The sequence below is a fragment of the Lytechinus variegatus genome, chromosome 7 (genome assembly GCF_018143015.1).
Source record: "Lytechinus variegatus isolate NC3 chromosome 7, Lvar_3.0, whole genome shotgun sequence".
NCBI lineage: Eukaryota > Metazoa > Echinodermata > Echinoidea > Temnopleuroida > Toxopneustidae > Lytechinus > Lytechinus variegatus.
The window spans coordinates 22,184,410-22,204,814 of NC_054746.1; the positions used below are offsets into that span (position 1 = coordinate 22,184,410).

Genomic DNA, 20,405 nt, shown 5'->3' on the forward strand with positions numbered 1-20,405 from the left:
ACTAAGGAAATTCGCCAACCATTAAAGGACAAGTCCACCCTGACAAAAAGTTGATTTGAATAAAAAGAGAAAAATCCAACAATCACAACACTGAAAATTTCATCAAAATCGGATGTAAAATAAGAAAGTTATGACATTTTAAAGTTTCGCTTCATTTCACAAAACAGTTATGCACATCTCGGTAGGTATGCAAATGAGGCAACTGATGACATCACTCACTCACTATTTCTTTTGTATTTCATTATATGAAATATGAAATATTTTGATTTTCTCGTCATTGTCATGTGAAATGAAGTTTCATTCCTCCCTGAACACGTGGAATTAACATTGTTTAACATTATGCAGTTCAGTCAAGTTTTACATTATTGTCAATTCTGTATAAATTGAAATATTGTATAATTCAAACAATAAACTAGCACATCAATGATGTGGAGCTCATCCGGCATCTCGCAACAAAATTTAACACAATTTTAATTTCAGCCCAGTTGACACTGTAGTGAATTATATTGGTGACATAAATTGAGGATATAGAATTGAAATTGATGAAGAAATGACGTGGGGTGTGTTTATGCTTCCATTGCGAGGACAGAATAAGCGATTTCAAACGCCGATCGTAAACGTGGTTCTGGGAGTGCTGTTTATGCTTAACTTTTCAGAGCAAATCATGATATCCAGCTGGCTTCGCATCGTAAAGCGAGGTCAAATTGGGCACGCCTTTATTCGAAAAGTTTTTTTTCCGAATGTTGTTATTACGTGGAGATAACATGGAGCAATACACTGTATTTGCCCGCGGATTTTCATCTCACCGGAAGCATGTACCAAATGACGTCATTTAAACACGTTTACGATCGTGGTTCTGTTTATACTTCCCCAGAAAGCCTGATTCTGGTCAAACGACGTTTACAAACGCACCTTTTTGTGAGTTTACGATCGGCGTTTTGAAACAGCGTTTAAATTTAAGCATGGACGCAACCGTGTTTTCAACTAACCACGTTTGGAAACGCTGATTCTGGCCTCAAAAGTGGAAGCATAAACACGGCCATAGAAGCATTTTTTTGTGATCTATGAATAAATTGCATATGAATTAAGTATTAATAATTATCTAGTCAAGTTTCTTAACTCTGTGTAGAACTTTGGTGAACCTAATGTCAGCTCTCAGATGGAACAAAAATAACCAAAGTCAATCAACAAATAAATAAGTAATTTTTGTGAGTTTTGAAAATACATGAATAAAATTAGCATATTTAATGAGTTTCAAAATTCTATTTTGAAATTTTGTATCACCACCTCGAGCTATTACGGTACATGTATAAACACTGTAAAGCAAACAAAATTGAAACTGATCAACAAATGAAGAAAAAACATTTCTTTGTAATTATGTGTAGAAGTTTGGTGAACCTCATAAAGTTCTACAAGATGGAAGAAGAAAAAAAGTAAAAATCGGTCAACAATTAAAGAAGAAAAAGCATTTTATGTGAATTTTTCAAAATATGAATAAATTAATTTCCCATAAATTAGCATAAAAATTGTTCTAGTCAAAATTTCAAAATTCTGTGAAGAAGATTGGTGAACCTCATGAAGCTCTACAAGATGAAAGAAAAAAAATCAAAATCGGTCAACAAATAAAGAAGAAGAATTTTATGTGAATTTTTCAAAATATGCAGAAATCAATTTCACATAAATTAGCATAAAAATTGTTCTAATCAAAATTTCAAAATTCTGTGTAGAAGATTGGTGAACCTCATGAAGCTCTACAGGTTGAAGAAAAAAAATTGTTCCACAAATAAAGAAAAAGCATTCTATGTGAATTTTTAAAAATATGCATAAATTAGCATAAAAAATTTTCTAGTTAAAATTTCAAAATTCTGTGTAGAAGATTGGTGAACCTCATGAAGCTCTACCAGATGGAAGAAAAAAAAATCAAATTTGGTCAACAAATAAAGAAGCATTTTATGTGAATTTTTCAAAATTTGCATAAATTAATTTTGCACAAATTAGCATAAAAATTGTTCTGGTCGAAATTTCAAAATTCTGTGTAGAAGTTTGGTGAACCTCATGAAGCTCTACCAGATGGAAGCAAAAAAATCAAAATCGGTCAACAAATAAAGAAGAAGTATTTTTTGTGAATTTTGAAAAATGCGCATAATTTAGCATATTTAATGAATTTCAAAATTCTGTGTAGAAGTTTTGAATCCTCCACCTAGTGCTATCATATAAAGCAAACAGAATTGCAATCGGACTTGAAATGGCGAAGTAGTAGCATTTTGAAATTGTGGATGGACGACAGACGACGGACGCCACGCTATGGCATAAGCTCATCTTGGCCCTTCGGGCCGGATGAGCTAAAAACAAAAGAAATAGTGAGCAATGGACACCATAGGCTCTCGCATTTGCATATCACTGAGTTGTGCTTATAACTGTTTTGAGAAAAATATGCAAAACTTTAAAATGTCATAAAGTTCTTTCTTATTTTACATCCGATTTTGATGAAGTTTTCAGTGTTGTGCTTGTTAGATTTTTCTCTATTTATTCAAATCAACATTTTTCTGGGTGGACTTGACCTTCAAGGAATAATGGGTAATAAAAGATCAAATTTTTAAAACCCATTCTATCGCAAAATGTAATGCCTCAATTTTTTTTGCAATAAATCTGCTACGTTTGAAAAATTGCACCACGTCATTCAAAGAATATTTTCCCTCAGGTCTTGCGAAAAATTTGAGTCTACATTTACGATGCTCGGGTATGCGGTTTTTAAATTACCTGACATTTAGTAACACATGTCAGCCCCCAAATTGCTGAAATATGTGATTTAATTTTTAAAAGTGAAAAAATATGTAAGATGTCTTTGGTACCGGTACCAGTTGTTTTTTTAGGAAAAATTGTTAGAAATGCCATGAAGAATATGTACAGGAAAAATTAGAAATCAAGTAGTTAATGTCATTTTTCTACCATCTTTTGACGACCAATATCAGGACTTGCTTGGAGCTTCTCCATTTACAGGAATAGTGCTCTGCCGCATTGCATGTCGCCACATGTTTTTTGTCTTGTTATGTTTTGGTTTTTCTGATCCGATTTTTTTCCCACTCCAAACATTGGAGTTCGGAAAAATGCAGAAAACAGGGGAAAATCAGATTGGATCAATAAATTGCAATAAAAATTGGTTACAACATTACACGAGAGTGGCTGAATTGTTGCAAGTACGAAGTGGGGAGATTCAGGCTTATGAATTTATGAGGGGTTCAAGTTCAAGCCTATTGTATTTGCAGTGTTTACGAATGGATACATGACATTGGTCTGGTTTTTTTTTTTTTGGGGGGGAACTGTCATACCTTTAATACCTTTATTAGGTGTATAAAGGTATGTGATTTAATAAAATTTTAGTCTAAAATATGGTTGCTATTTCTTATGTTAAATATGAAGGGAATTCCCTTCTTGTGTATTATCTTCTCCAGGCAGTCTCACATGCTTGTCTACATGTAGGCTCTGTGATGAAATGATCAAGACAAAACCATACAAAATATCATCATGGAGTCCTAGTCAGTGTCACTGCAGTGCAAAAGGTGTGCAATGAAAATTGACATTGCACGCTCAAGCAGACCAGTGCGGTAGAAGTCCCAGAAGAAGTCCAACAAAAGTACTGCAACTTTTTAAGAATGTGTTTCTGTGTTGCTATTTTATAAAACAAATAATGCACTTGCTCTGTCTTGCGTAAAAGTAAATGCAGAGAAAGCTCTGTGTCTTTCACTCACACAAGCATGCGAGGTTAGATATCCTAACCTCGCCGCCAGCGGCTCGTGCACAGTGCGGCACCTATCTACAGTCACTCACACAAACATGCGAGGATAGTACAACGCATGTCATTTCATAATGAATTTTGACGTTTTCATTCATCACATGAAATCTTCACAATATACTAAATTTATTCATCTAAATCTTATCATCTAATTTAATTTTAAAAATGTGCTAGAACGTATTTATAAAAAGGGATTTTAACAGGCAAGTTTATTAAATAATATTGCGCGCCTCTGTGTGTATATAGAGAAAACCAGCAAATTAGCTCCGTGCCTGTTTCGACATCAAGAAAAATCATTGATATGAAGTACCAGAAAGACAGAGCGGAAATGAAATTGGCTTCACATCGTTTGGTAAGTTTCATATCCAAAGCTTACTTGATTCAAAATGTAGATCTATTTCTAATTTTCACAAAAGAGGAATAAACTTACTGCAAGTGCCGTGCCAGTGGTTATCTTGTGCACGGCGGCGGTAATGTACCCGTGGGGGATCTACAGTAACACACCTTGTAAGTTTACCTTGTTGTGGGCATAAAGACTAAGAGGTGGTATTCTGAGATTCATTTTATCTCAGAGTCGGATAACATAAAATTGTTAAACAAATAATGCATGCAGTTATAAAGAAACCTTGCATGCTTTGCATTTCCACTCACGCACTCGGCTGCATGCATTATTTGTAATTGTACCGGTATAATAATTTTATTTCATCCGACTCTTGAGATAAAATGTATCTCAGAATACCACCTCTGGCTCTGGTTATATCATAACCTGGATGAGTGAACACCATGCAATTCATTGCAACAGCCAACACAACAGAACCACCACCAGGCACCACCATTAATCGCACAACTAAGGCCCCCATCTCACTAGGATGGCGATCATGGCGACCATGGCGACCATGGCGATCTGTCTAAATCCCGCAAAGCGTAGCAGAATCGTCCTCGAATTCTATTTTTAGCCTGCGAGGCGATTGCACTACAACTTCACTGCGACGGACCTGCGCTGAAGGCGATGGTAATACGCTGGTAGTACGACGCTGCCACTCTCTTGCCACGATTTGAGGCAGATGTGATGCGCTGCTTCTGCGATCAAAGCGACCGTACAACGAGGCCCATACGCTAATTAGGACCTCGGTACGGTGGTGCTACGAATAGAAGGATTGTGTTACGTTCATGATGGGCTCTTGAAACGATTTCAAGCAATCGGCATATTGATCGCGGCACATGAGACATTTTTCAGTCGATTGCCAACCTCCGACCAAGATGGATGTCCAGAATTTGGTTGGACTTATACATCTTAGCATTATACAACAACTTCAATTAGAAGTTGAATACGAGGACCTGATACGAGGACAGTAGAAGGAGGAGGCCAAAAAGATACTGGGTCCGATCCTGGCTGTCACTTAAGTCATAATATACAATATATATTAAAATTTCACTCAAAAGATGTCGATGAGCCTAATAGTTAATATGAGGGATGCATCCAGAATTTCATAAAAGAGCATAAAAATGTTTTATATTTTGTTTATTTTTTCCACAAAAGTTTGTCACTCAAAATTGTTAGGTAAATTCCTTTCAAATTTGCTTTCAAGAAGTAGTCTACTGATGTGAGAGCACTCATAAGGGGGGGGGGCACAATGCCAGAATCCCCATAAAGTGTGCTTTCCCAATCAATACATCAGTGATCGAATCATTAAAATTTTAATATTGTTTACTGTCACTGTAGTTAGAATTCATTCTATTTTTAAAACATATTCAATATATATTTTTGCGGAGGTAACCCATTTCGTTATCAAGACATGGGAGCGTCTTTTTTTTCTCTCTTTCAAGCTGGCTCAGCAGTTAGATTTTCATCCTCCTACTATACCTCCTCCTCCTCCTCTTCCTCCTCTTCCTCCTCCTCCTCCTCTACCACCACCATAACCTCTTGTTCGCTTCCTCTTGGACCGCCGGCATAACAGATTGGGCAGCTTCCCTTTTGGTCCTTTTTCTGGGAAGTATATTTGAAAACGTCGTGGTGTCGCCTCGTAATCTTTTGAAAATGTGATAATCCGCTACCATCGGCACGTTGTTTCATAGCAGCGCAGACGGTCGCTGCTCAATCGCTGGCCAGTCATCAGCGGCGCAGCAAAAGCGCAACGCGAATGCCTGCAGCGGGCTGAGAACGTGTGCCACATGCCACCCAAAGGGAAAGCGTCGTGGTGGAAACGGTGTGAAGCGTGTCGAGCGCAAGGCAGTCGCCTCGTAAACGGAAGCAGCGTAGCAGAATTGTCTTGGGAACGGGCCTGAAAAACACGGGCGATCGGTGCCGCTTTTAATGCGCTTCTACTACGCTTTGTGCGTTGGAGCTTCGTTACAGCTACGAATATGTCGTTTGTAATACGCTCTTGACTCGATTATGATGCGCTTTAGCACCTCCGCGATCTCGCTACGTAAGTTTTGAACATGTTCAAAATTTTGTGGCGACCAGGAAGATGGTGGCGATCCTTGCCGCTTCAGAAAAGATCAAGGTACGACGGAGAAGATTGAAAAGATCAAGCCACGTTCAAGCTACGATATACCACGCTTTGTCGATTTTTGACGATCGCAGCGGAATCGCCATCTAGTGAGATGGGGGTATAAGAGACTGAGTACGACTACGAGCGAACCACGAAAGTGGCCACGGTACGCCGCGCAAGCCATCGCTCCCCGGGCTGGGTGAGGCGAGAAGTTCATGAAGCGGTCGGGTGTCTCTCGCGAGACCAAGCACTCGGAATGGTTTAATAATGGTCTTGTTAATTCAGATTCAATACATCATACACCGAACTTATAACACTAACATGTTTAATAAATGTAAAAACAGGCACCCAACATACCTGCTTCCCCTTGAATCATCACAGAAAGCAGGAAAATGTATTTAATTACTCCGATTTGTTGTAGGACACAGACGTCGAACTGGAACTTGATGCACAACAACATTTTAATGATTTCCCAGAATGCATTGTTTTCATATGCGTCGTATAATTTTGTAGTCTCTGTAATTCAGACACAATCCAAAGCAGTAAACAAATTCACAAATTCAAAGCTGGACCGAGGCCCCCTCCCCTTTGAGACGCACAATTGAAATTTGCAATGTAAAAATGCCGTTGAAATAGAAGTACGCCCCCCCCCTTTCAAAATGAAGACCTTTCTTTCTGCTTGTCAAATTTGTTCGTGAATGAAAATTAATTAATGTTCTTATTGTTGAAAACCCTTTTTTTTCCTCGGGAAAATGTGCCCCCTCCCCTTTGGAGAATCCTGTCTACATCCCTGATGTAATTTGAATATCACTTAGAATCAATTCAATTCAGTTTCACTTTGTCAATATTAGTCTATGATGCATAATAATGATAATAATAATAATGTGGAATATTTCTAAAGCGCCAAATCCACATTGATTATGTGCTCAAGGCGCTAAAATATACTTGGTATATTATTATTACCCCGGCTGTAGCTGAGCGGCCATATAGGCGCTAAAGCATTCATGGAATGAATCCTACCGGGTACCCATTCACCTCACCTGGGTCGAGTGCAGCACAATGTGGATAAATTTCTTGACGAAGGAAATTACGCCATGGCTGGGATTCGAACCCACGACCCTCAGTTTCAAAGTCCGAAGACTAATCCACTGGGCCACAACGCTCCACATGGAAATGGTTCCTCCACTGCATTTTACATAACAAATTAAAATAAAAAAAGAAAAGTGGGTCATCTTGACCGATTCAGGGGCCGTGGAACCACTGTTGTTTTATTCAATAAAGGTGTACAATGCAAAATCATCATCATAATCTGCATGATTGTGGTGGGTGTTGGGGGCATGGTTCGAACCCCCCCCCCCCCACATACACACACACACATACACTGGGGTACAGATGGGTGAATTGGAGCAATGGACCCCCGAATGTTTCACAACCAAGATAAAAGAGAGAAAGTTATAGAAAAGGCGATGGAAAGATGTGCAATATGACATCATTTTCTGAATATCATCTCAAAATCTATATCACAAAACTTAATTTCGTCATAATAACTTTTACTAACAAAAATATGTGAAAAACAGGGTTGTAATAAAAAACTTTTTTATTTAAAAAACAAATAAAACGTTTTAAATCATCTTAAAACGTTTTTTTTTCCAAGGAACTATGCAATTTTCTGTAAATCAATCAAACTACAGTATTATTAATGTTTTTAAAGGTCAAGTCCACCTCAGAAAAAATTTGATTTGAATCAATATAGAAAAATCAGACGAGCACAATGCCCAAAATTTCATCAAAATCGGATGTAAAATAAGAAAAGTTATGACATTTCAAAGTTTCGCTTATTTTTAACAAAATAGTTATATGAACGAGCCAGTTACATCCAAATGAGAGAGTCGATGATGTCACCTGCTCACTATTTCTTTTGTTTTTTATTGTTTGAATTATAGAATATTTCAATTTTTACGAATTTGACGATTAGTACCTCCTTGCCTGAAGCACAAAATGTTAAAATAATGGAATTCCACGTGTTCAGGGAGGAATGAAACTTCATTTCACATGACAATGACGAGAAAATCAAAATATTTCATATAATGAAATACAAAAGAAATAGTGAGTGAGTGATGTCATCAGTTCCCTCATTTGCATATCGACCGAGATGTGCATATAACCGTTTTGTGAAATGAAGCGAAACTTTAAAATGTCATAACTTTCTTATTTTACATCCGATTTTGATGAAATTTTTAGTGTTATGCTTGTTGGATTCTTCTCTTTTTATTCAAATCAAATTTTTGTTGGGTGGACTTGTCCTTTAATACATTTTTTTGGAAAAAGCATAGTGATGAATACAAATTTCTTACTGGATTTCCAATAGAAAACGTCATATTTCCCCAAAATTACTGGAAATTGAATGCTTAAAAAAAATGTGCATGCAGTCGCGAAGTATTTTGAGTCCAGTGTCAATCTAAAGGGCGCCAGACAAGAATTTGCATATTGGTTAATGGGTTTCAAACTAAAGCTTAAAGGACAAGTCCATCCCAGAAAAAAATGTTGATTTGAATCAATAAAAAAAAAATAATAATAATGTTGAAATCGGATGAAAAATCAGAGTTATAACATTTTAAAGTTTTGCTTATTTTTCACAAAACATCAGTTTTATGCACAACTCAGCAACACGCAAATGAGAAGGTCGATGATGTCCCTCATCCACTAGTTCTTTTGTTTTTTATTGTTAAAATTATTTCACTTTTACAGATTTGACAAGTAAGGACCAGCATTACTAAACCATAAAATGGAGGAAGAAAACTTATTTCACATTCGAATGATTAAAATTGTTCATATAATAGAATACAAAAGAAATAATGACGTCATCAGTCCCCTCATTTGCATACCGACCAGGATGTGCATATAACCGTTTTGTGAAATTTAGAAAAAAAATAAAATGCCATAACTTTCCGATTTTACATCCGATTTTGATGAAATTTTCAGTGTTATGCTTTTTTTATTTTTCTCTATTCGTTCAAATCAACTTTCTGTTGGGGCGGACTTGTCCTTTAATTTCATTAAATCGATATACTCTATACTATATACTCTATACTTCGCATCATCCAACCTCATGGCCTGAACATCTAAGAGGGGAACGACTGATCAATCCTTCTTACCCACTTTCCATCTGTATACACACATATTTTTCCCCCCTCAGCTCTTTTAGATTAGTTACATCATAGTTTTTGCCTCTACTTTCCTCCCATATCTTATATAAGCTCAGCCCCATTTTTTCCTCTCTTTTTTCAGGTGATATAATAATTATTATATATATTTTTTCTCTCCCTTCATCTCTTAGATTTACCACTTATTTATTTTGCTTATTTTCATGTTTACTATGTTTTTTTTTTCTTAATACACCCCCTTACTCATACAGCATCAGTTTCCTTATTTGCTTTTACCCTTTTAGGCTATTGCTTCCCTTCCATACAATATACAGGTGTGTTTTTTTTCTACTGTATAGTCTTCTGTTTTCCCCCTCACACCAAGCGGATTACAATATCAGTTTCACCATTTCCTTTTTGGATATGTTTATATAATTTCATACTTACAGATTTATTTTTACACTTTCTTCTCTTAGTTTGTTTAATGCTCTTACATACATACTCATGTCTTTTGCACATTACCAGTTGTTCTCCATTCTTTCCCCCCTTTTTTCCCCCACTCTTATGCACCAGTTTACCAGTTTATTATGCCTTTCTGCATGTGTTACCTGTTTGACCCACCTCTCACTAATTCTCTTGTTATTCATCTCTTCCTCACACCCTCTATCACTGTTTTGTTCCAGATCCTGTTTGATGTTGCCTGCCTCATATCTTAATCCCTCTAGGCTTGAGGTCTTTCTTTGGCCTTACTTACAGTACACTAACTTCCCTTTGTGTCTGCATACTCCTTTTCTTTCATCCCCTTCATTAACCTGATTGGTCATCTCTTCTCACTAATACCCCTTTTGTCTCCCTGTTTTCAGTGTTGCTGTTGAATGTCTGTGGTCTATATTATGGTTGTTCCGCTTTATATGTTTGTCATTTTGCCTCCGAAGAAGATTCTGCTAGGATCGAAAGCTTAGGCCCCTTTTGATTCTCTATTTTATTTGAATCAGTTATGCCAATTTAACTGCATGAAATACAAATTTGGGTTTAAGTCTATAGGCTTAAATAAAGCCCTTTTACTGCAGCTTGTTTTTTTTCAATTGAGACATTCTGATCAAATGCATAAATTTAGTATAGAAGTGTTTTTTAATTATTTTTTTCCCCTTATGTTCAGTTTGTTTCCCTTTTCCTTTTTTATTGTTCTTTAATGGAAATTAATGGCAATAATTTTCCAATCATTAACGAAAAGTAACAGTAAATAAAATTCTTTAAAAAAAGAAGTATACACCAATATAACAAAGGAAATAATATACATCGTGATGTATGAGTAAAGTATTTCTGTGTTTGCCCCCCCCCCCCCCCCCTACCCGTGGCATATGGCACCCATTTTCAAGTCTGAGGTATAGACTAGTTTATGTATCCCATCGTGCATTACGGTTTAAATATGGCAGCCCCCATGTCAATTGAAATGTAATGCATGCACGCAATTGAATTACACGCGCATTACCATATGATATAGGCCTACAAGATTTCACATCGTTGTCGTTGAAGTTAGATGAGATCGACAGTAGTTAGGATAATGAAGTTACTTACACATAATATGCTGACTTCTCATGTCAAAGGAGTGAAAAATGGATACCCTTTAAAAATAGAGGTAAGAATAAATTTAGACATGTTAGACTAAAAGACTAAAATAAAAGTCTAAAATAAAAGTCTAACATGTCTAAAGGTAAATGCTGTAAGTAACGATATCAAAATGAGTTCGTACACGGTCCTACAGAATCCAATGAAATGACCACCAAAGTGTCTGTATACTATAAATAAAACGCATGTGCCAAAGGATTCTGGAAGAAATTGTGTAATTGCAGAGAAATCAGGAAATAATCACAGGATTCGGGTAGAGCGCGAGCGTCGGACCCGACGCTCTAAGTCTAAGCAATAATTATACATTGTCCCACATGCGCTTATCTGTGTTGTTGCTTGGGGATCTTCGGTGTGAACATTTTTCAGCATAGATTTCAAGATTTCACAAAGTTCAGTTAATTTAACTGTACCAGATCTAGATCGTCGATCCTCGATATACTGACAATTAAGCCTTGTTTTACAGACTTTCTCATGAAATCAGTGTTTACTGCAAAGAATTTCTCTTTAAGAATAAGTTAAAATAGATCTAATTAGTAATGTAGATTATAGATAAGTCTTAAGTTTTTTTTAATTAAGATAAGAATATAATTTTCAGAAAAGACAGAAGTGAGACTGCATCAGGGTGACCAAATTTCACAAAGTGAAATACGGGACGACAGAGATGCCAAGTTCAAGGACCAGCTATGGGTGAGATTTTCTGTGAATCTGAGTGAGATCACAGACATTGTGTACAATGTATATGGGGATAGGCTGTGATTGCGTGAGACATGGTAGGTAGCTCTGGGACGATCGACAAAGCATGCTGCACGAGCGAATCGACCGAGGCAGGTCTTAATAAAAAAAAGAAGATCAACAAAAAATTAAGAAGGCTACACAGTGTTAGACTTGTAAAAAAATAATCAATTGGAAGGGAGGATGAACAAAAGAATGAAGGAGAGAAAGAAAAGAGATGAATTGAGAGAAGAAAAAAAATGAAGGGAAAATGCAGGTAAAAAAATAAAAAATAAAAGAAGGATGAAATAAAGAATAAAACAGAGAAAAAAGGTTTCCATCATTCTTTGAACTGAAAAAAGAAAGAAAGGGAAAATGAACAAATGTGTGAAAGAGTTAAAAAATAAAGGAGAGAAAGGAAAAAGGTAAGAAAAAAGGAGGAAGCAGAAAGAAAGAATGGAGGAAAGAAAAATGTTTCCTTCAGAAATTGAAAAAGAAACCAAGAAAGAAGAAAAACAGGAAGGAAGGAAAGAAGGGAGAGAAAGAAAGAATAAGGGAAAAATAAAATAAAGAATGAAAGAAAGGATGAAACAGAGGGAGAAGAGAATGAAAAAAAAGAAAGTAATGCCAAATGGAACTAGAGAATGAACCAAAATAAAAAGGAGAGGAAGGGAGAAAGAAGCAAAGCAAAGTTTAAGGAAAGAAAATTGATGAAGTAAATAAAAAAGTAAATTTAAAAAAGAAAGAAGGAAAGACAGATAAATGAACAGAGATAGAGAGTAAGGATCAGGAAAGAAAGATAGGAAATAAAGATACATGGAATGAAAAAGGGGCAAGAAGGAATGAAGGGTGAAGAAAGAAGGAAGAAAAGAAAGGAAGAGGAAATAGTTCAAACTTCAAGCAGGTGGGATTGTTTTTTTCACATCTTCAGCGAGGAATAAATCTTTGCTTGACATGACAATGAGAAAATGAAAATTTTTCTTATTTCATATAATGAAATACAATATGTAGTGAGTGGGTGATGCCATCAGTCCCCTCATTTTATGCATACCGATCAGGCCAGGATGTGCATATAACTGTCTTGTGAATTCAAGGGAAACTTTAAAATGACATAACTTTCTATTTCTATGAAAATTTTCAGAGTTATGCTTGTTGGATTTTTCTCCTTTTCTTCAAATCAACTTTTTATTAGAATAGAGTAGACTTGTCCATTTAATTGCTCTCATCCCATAGTGGTAATACGATGCCCCATGATTAATGGGCCATACACTGGATTGGTATTGGCATTAAGCAGGTGAATGAGCTTTTTTTTAGATTTCTTGTGAGGAGAAATAATAATAAAAAAAATGTTGGGATGATTCTCATTTTCAGACCGATGCCTCTACTGTAAGAGCCAACCGTAATATAGACGTACAATTAATTTTCTGTAGAATGCAATGCTCTCTATACTGTTGCATTGAATTTAAATTTCTAAATTAAACTTATGAAAATGTGATAATATGCATTCAGCGAAAAAATCTTTTGAGTTTTCTTCATCTGAGCTGAGTGACTGATACTGCGCAACTGTTCTCAAGAAGCAAGTACTTGTTACTGTTCTCTTTGACTTTGTAATACAGTGTGTGTTCATGTTTGCTATTACAGCCTGAAAATACAAGGACGCTGGAAGTTGAATTTAACCCAGACTTCATCGCTAGAATGATTCCAAGAATAGACTGGACTGCCCTTTATGATACAGCATGCAGCGTAAGTCGCTTTATTTCATAACATGTCCAATGTCCATTATGTTTTTATTGCTCATATTTTTCACTAATCATTTTCTCTGCAACCAGAAAAAGATGTAGGCCTACCGTATTATACTCATGTTTTTATACTTAATGAAATGATGAAAACCTGATGATGTATTTTGAATTTAATAAACATAGTATATGTTTTATAACCCACTCATAGGAATGATTTACACAATACAAGATGATGCAAATCTTGTGCAGTTCAAATACTGTATTAAAGAACATTAATGTATCCTGATGTGACATACATAAGAATTAACCATTAATGGTAACAGTCCCTGAGTCAATGAACTTTCATAGAAGCAACCATATGAAGGTTGATTGCATGAAAATAGAATATTGTTATTCACTTCTTCTAGAAAATATTGGGAATGGGGTGTATTATCATTGTAACACATTTTTTTGGTAAATGTTAATGTGAAATTTCTTTAAATTTCTTTCTTTCTTTGTTGTTGTTGTTGATATTTGTATTATCAATGGCCTCTTTCTTTTCACTGTGTAAATTTGCATAATGTAATTAGCCTACAGTGAGCATATGTTATCAATATATTTTCCAGCTCAATGTGAATGGTAACCTACCTCCTCAACTGATAGAAAACTATGAGAGTGATGAAGAATTCTTGAAAGAAGCTCATAGAGTGTTGCTAGAGGTAAGTTTACATAGCACCAGGTGTAGGTATATTGAATAACCTAGACCAACTGGTTAGTTAATGGCAGATAAAGCTGAATATGAAGCAAACTTGGAGGAATAATTGTGCAACTAAAATTAGCTATGGCCAAGAGGCCAACACAAGCTGGCATATGTACTCTTTAAACATCCATAATTTGATTACAACACTGACATAGATCATTTCTAATTCATTCTAATTTTTTAACAGAAATATTCTGTAAAGAATTAAAATCCAGACTTTTAATCTTTTTCTAATTTCTCGCATTATTTCATTTTGAGTTCCCTTATAGAGGGAAATGATCTTTCTAATATTTTTCATAGAATGTTGTACATGTGTGAGCTATTTGAAAAATGTTTCTATTGTGTTTTCATTGTAGTTTGTCATTTAACAAGAGCACAGTTAAATAATTTTACTGATGTGCATGACTTTGCACCTGGAACTTTAACATTTACAGTGATAAGAAATATTCCTTTCTTGCATTTCATTATATGCCTTTGTTTAAGTACAAGTATACATATAAGTAGCTATATATTTTGTGCCAACACAGTTTTAATTTTGAACACTCTTGTATGCTACTCTCTTCTTTAATGACAGGTTGAAATAGTAGAGGGTAATCTTGTTTGTCCAGAGTCTGGAAGAAAGTTTCCTATCAAGAATGGGATCGCCAATATGCTTCTCAATGAAGATGAAGTATGACAAGGTCAGTGAATGCACATCAAAGATAATTTATATTGAATATCTCTTGAACAACGTATGAAACCTGCGGTTGGGACTAAAGGTGTGTTCAATGTCGGTTTCAAAATTTAAACGGCAACAATAATCATGATTGATCCATTCCCAGTCGTAAAAGTAAACATCTTTCAAATCACAATTCGGAGGAAAATTTAAAGTACGATAAAGGTGCGTTTGAAAATGGGATTACCTCTGATTTCAGCATCAAGAATGCGACATTGAACAGGATTGAGATTTGAAACGTCTTTAAATTTGCTCTCCCAGTGGAAGCCTACACAAGCAGGTGCCAAATTGATCTTTCTTGTGATGGGTCAAACTCCAATAAAGCTGCGCTAATGAAAGTGGGAAACTTAAAGACGATCAACATATAAACAGCTTTGTATTTTTGACACTGAACATTGCGCCGCTGATCGTGTTTATGTTCTGTGTTTTCTAACTGGGTTTTCAATCTTGATTTATGTGGCTGTTTGAATTTGAAACTTAACAATGAACACACCTTAAGATACACTGAGCTAGTGAGCCTCACAAGGTTTTTTGTTTTTAATGTAGAATATGATCATATATTTTTTTACAAATACTTTGTCCTGACATACTATTCGAAGTCTTTCTTCAATGAAATGTTCCATTTTCAGTTCTTGAATTTTTTTTTTAATATATTAGATGTGTCAGGTCTTGCAAGTATTACCTAAGTACTATATCATTAAAGATACAATCCAAATTAAATACAACTGTGATTATTTGGCTAACTGTGTACAAAGAGTAACAATTGATTGTTAATAGATCTTGTATCTGTTTATATTACAGAACCAGGATAATTCAGTCATGTATTTTTGGTAATTGTCTTTACTTGCAGAACAGCGATACTCAACTGTACAGAGAGCATTGAAAGTACCTTTGCGCAGTCGTCAGGAGCTCTCTACATATTTATTCAGAACAGCAGGTAAAGAACCGTTAACAGAACTTAGTGGCTGATTTTTTATGTAAAAGGCACACACCCCATCAACTCATCCCACTATGCTCCACTGTAAGTTAAGGCTTGCACAGGAGATTGGATCATTTTATCTACAGTGTTGTGATGGGTGTTTGTGCTGCCACAACACCGTATTTGAAATGAGGATGGTGTCTTGTAATGGACTACAGAAAATATTGCACATTTCTGACAGCTTGTGTTGGGTGCCGATGTTGAACGCCATCTGCAGAACTGGACATCGCATCTTGTGTTAGACGTATGATCCATTTGTACTTTTCCCATATATCAATGCCCAATTCCTGGGGATGTAGAAAATTGTGGTATTGAGTGTAATGCTAAATGAAAACCTGGCTATTCTGAGCTGTCAGACACAAAGGTGTGCATTCAATTGCCTGGTGATAACGGCCAATCAAGACCATTGTTGCATGTGCATTGGCTCCAAACACAGGGCAGGAACCAATCATACTTGTTCTTCGATATAAGCACTCCACTGCAAACCTTTATAATTATTTTTATTAAATTGGTTCAGCCATATTATAAGGAAATTCTCTCCTTGGCTGCTTCCCTCTTAATGCTTTTGTTTTTTTCTTGTAAACTTATATGTCTTTGACGCTATGTATTCTTTGTTCCTCATGTATTTAATTGTATTCTGTTCATTTAAATACAGAGAGAAAAATAAGCTTGAAAGAATTAATTAAATCATAATACAGAACCCTAAACTCCTGGGCTTATAAATTTATATTTTTGTGTCAGGCTAGTACACAAGTAGTCTTGTCATTAGGTTTCACAATGACATACTACCTTCAAATTGTTATATGTGATATAATATGTGAAAGTGAGATCAAATGGTTGATTGTCATGGAACAAGGAGACTGTAAAATTGTAATTAAAATGTCATATTTCATAGTACCGGTACTCTGGCTTATCAATCTAATGATAATCAATATGAATATGGGCAAATTAGCTTTTCCGAACAGTTACAAACAAATTTACACTCCACTGTATTATGAATAGCATCCCCCCAAAAGGGTTTTTTTAATTCTGTATACATTAAGACATTTTCATGAAATAATCCACCTTTTTGTACATCGACCTCCATTTTTCTCGAGTTTTCTTCCCTTCATAAACTGACCAAGTCATGGTCATTTGAGAGCATTACAGAATGTCAAAAGAATCAGAAATCAGAGACAGAAGATTTCATGAAGGTCCCGCATTTAAGGGATCAGATGTACATTAACATATTTCATGGAATTGCCCAGTAGCTGTAGTTTAAATGTGTATACCAGTATGTAAAAAACTTCTGCTATAAAGTATAAACATTAATTGTCACTGCTATGTATGATTTGAAATGTCAAAATCACAAAAATATTGAAAATCACACTTCATTTACTTCATATTCTGGTGTAGTTTTTTTGTATTGTGAATAGCTTTATAAACAAAAACCTTTATTATGCTAAAAAGAAAGCAAGTGTGGTCAATGATGAATTCTAACTTCATAAAACACTAAAAATGCAAAAAAAAATAAGTAAAATGCAATTATGAAAATGTGAAAAATGTATTCTAGTCCAAGGTTTATACACAACTTGGGGTCCATACTTGTATCTCAGTTTGGACTTGTAATCTAAGATGTGGAATTGAGATTATTAGTGATACTAGAAAATATAAATATATATACATGTATATAATTAAAAAAAAAACCTAATACACTCTATACAATTAAAGTAGCACAATTGAAAAAAAGGAGGGTTGTTTTGTTTCTTTGGTGTCTGTAACTCCTAATTCAGATTTTCATATACATTTTTTGAGAAGCTATGTACTTTTGTGGATATTTTCATAGTAAAGAAAAGCATGCCGTTACAATCAGTGCAAATACCTGTACACATGCGTGCACCATCAAAATGAATGATTATACATGTAGTAACAAAATACTAATAATAATTATATAATATTGACTGGCCTTGAGGGGAACATCAAATATATTGCCAGCAAATGAATCATCTTGGCCCGAGTCTCTAGACGAGGGCAATATGGGTCATTTAAGGGCAATATATTTGATGTTCCCCGAAAGAAGAGCTAGTCAATATTTTTATTATCATCCAAATCAGATATCTAGAGCAAAAATCCTCATAATGGGGATATTTCTTTTAAAAATAGAGTTCTATTGTGTCATGTTAATATCAGGGTCCAGGCTCTGCACTTTACCATTAAGTACTTGCAAGCGCTCGGATCCAGCGTTGTCTTTATTATGATGTATATTGTTGGTACGCGGATCCTTATGAAGCGTATCTCTTTATACGCATCCTCAAATGCTCGGATGTGAGACTAGGGAAAATACAAAGCTATATTTTGCGTCGTCTCTGCATGCAAAGTAAATGCGCGCATTGAGACCGAGGAAAATACATACAATATACCTACCCTTCCCGATATTCAGAAAATGTAGGGCAATACGGTTTTGTAAATGACCAGCTCAGATGTCTGATACGGGTGATAATAGTCACTAGTGCACCTCAGAATAAAATTATTTCTAGATAGATGGCAAAATATAATTAGTATTTTCATTATCCTGATTATTATAAAACTTCGTGTATATAATGCAGGACTAAAGTATAAGTGCCCTGCCAGGGGGGGTAGAACTCTAGACTTCTATGTCTGCGGTGAAGCTGTGGAAGTTTCTTGCAAGTGACAGCCCGAGACCACTCCACCATGACATCCCCACCTCTCCACTGATCAATGTAGATACTTGTATAGCCCCCTCTATTGTTGAGGTTCCACAATGGCATTTGCTCATGCAGGTAGCATGTTATTTGAGTTCATGAAAGACATAGTAACATCAAGAGATGCATAAGAAGAAGAAAAGAAACTTAGGCATTCATCCATATTATAGAAATAAATGAATAAATACCAAAAATATATACATGTACCTGGTATAAATTTACGAAAAATAGTGGAAATATTGTGTTACTTAAAAGGACACCTCCAATCTGCCATAAAAAATGGTCAGCAAAATAACAGGAGTTTGGGAGGAAGGGAATCGATATTAAATTAGAAATGAAAAATACCCTTCATCATGACAAATAGTAGTCTTTTGGATGGTTGCCCATTTTCTACGAAATGTGTGCCATATTTTTCACCCATTATCTTGCAAAATACAGGTCGAATGTATGGTGTAGTAATGTGTCTAATTTATATATCATGTTTTTAACATGAATGTTTTCTTCTGATCAAACCAGTTACCATAATCTTTTTAACAAAATTTGTTTGTTAAATTGTTTTATTCATTTTGCTTGGGGTTTTATTAACTTGTCAACCCCTCCCATCCTAGAAATCACCATGAACAAATAAGATTTACTTAATATGGTATCCATGAAGTCTTAATAAAGAGGAAGATCAAGTTCGGAAGTATTTGAAAATATATTTACAATATGGTGTTGTGTCTTTTTTTTCATTGTCAGGTATATGTTTTCATATGAGTAAGTGATCTCTTCTCATTTGATAAGTAGATTTTGTTTATGTATTGTTATTTGTTATTTTTTACTGTACAAAGGCGACTGTAAATTTCAACAGGTAGCTTGATGGATTTCAGATTGCAATTTTACATCCAGGTTTTACCTCAGAATGGCACAATCGTATCCACATCATCAAAGGCAGAAATCTCTCCCCAAAGGTAGGGGGACCAGGGGCTGGAAAATTTGACAACCAAAAGAAAAAAAAGGTTATCACCCCTAAAAGGAGGGTCATCTCGTCCAAAATACATGTTTTATTTCAATTTTGAATGATGTATTTCTTTCCATCTTAAAAGACCAAAGATAGTAGGGGGACATTTGATATTGTGTCCCCCTACTATTTTGGGTAGGTGGACGCGTCCCCCCTGGGATTTCCGCCCATCACTGATATCCCCCACGGAAATATAGAATTCCGTGTTCCCCATAGAGATATATCTCTATAGTGTTCCCCCCACATTCAAGATTTTAATGAGTAGACCTATATCGACCAGAAGATGGCAGCATTTACTTTGCGCTTGTGTGTCCATCCCAGCAAAGACCAGGCGTATATATATGTATTCACCGAAACTGAATTTGCTCATCCTCGTCTCGGCTCTTTCTCTCCCGGGGGGTGGGGGGGGGGCAGTCAAACGTATAACTTTACACACGAGTGGCCAAATTATTTCCAAACGAGTTTTTCTCTGTGTGCAAAATAACCCCCTAAACAAGTTTTTCGCGAGCTCCATTAACACATTTTGGCTCCTAAACAAGCTGTCGCCAGAATATGACCTCTAAACAAGTTTTATCTTCTTGCTAACAATATATTCAAATATAGAAAAACTATATTCATGGGTATTGCTTACCCCCAGTGCAGTAAGAGTTAAAATACCACAATAAGAACCTGAACACTTTTCAGAAACGAGGAGGAAAAAGCCCAGGGGAAAAGCTTAGGGGGGGAATACCCTAAACACGTTTGGCTAGTCTTAGAAAAA

At 35.6% G+C, this 20,405-nt stretch overlaps 2 protein-coding genes across 4 annotated transcripts in view; one reads left to right on the forward strand and one right to left on the reverse strand.

Annotated features, from left to right (window-relative positions):
* Positions 1-6,770, reverse strand: part of LOC121418759 (protein piccolo-like) — a 53,882-nt gene extending 47,112 nt beyond the window's left edge. For both annotated transcript variants that reach the window (XM_041612848.1, XM_041612850.1), the window contains exon 1: positions 6,646-6,770. The gene's annotated coding sequence lies outside the window, so the exon portion shown is untranslated. The remainder of the gene's footprint in view (positions 1-6,645) is intronic.
* Positions 6,771-10,840: 4,070 nt separating this feature from the next.
* Positions 10,841-16,958, forward strand: LOC121418760 (multifunctional methyltransferase subunit TRM112-like protein). Of its 2 annotated transcripts, none has more exons than XM_041612852.1 (5): positions 10,841-11,070; positions 13,413-13,514; positions 14,116-14,208; positions 14,824-14,929; positions 15,766-16,958. In XM_041612852.1, exons 1-4 carry the CDS (start codon positions 10,972-10,974, stop codon positions 14,923-14,925), a joined length of 396 nt encoding a protein of 131 aa, XP_041468786.1. In that variant the 5' UTR covers positions 10,841-10,971; the 3' UTR covers positions 14,926-14,929; positions 15,766-16,958. The 2 variants fall into 2 exon arrangements, with proteins under 2 accessions (XP_041468786.1, XP_041468785.1); XM_041612851.1 differs by having other exon boundaries at positions 10,842-11,070; positions 15,815-16,958.
* Positions 16,959-20,405: the final 3,447 nt, after the last annotated feature.

What these genes read in the sequence shown, in the direction of transcription:
- LOC121418760 (XM_041612852.1), top strand. Translation starts at nt 10,972, where the DNA reads ATGAGATCGACAGTAGTTAGGATAATGAAGTTACTTACACATAATATG. An exon ending in GATACCCTTTAAAAATAGAG is followed by an intron (nt 11,071 to 13,412) that starts GTAAGAATAAAT and finishes TTGCTATTACAG; the next exon opens with CCTGAAAATACAAGGACGCT. An exon ending in CTCATAGAGTGTTGCTAGAG is followed by an intron (nt 14,209 to 14,823) that starts GTAAGTTTACAT and finishes CTTTAATGACAG; the next exon opens with GTTGAAATAGTAGAGGGTAA.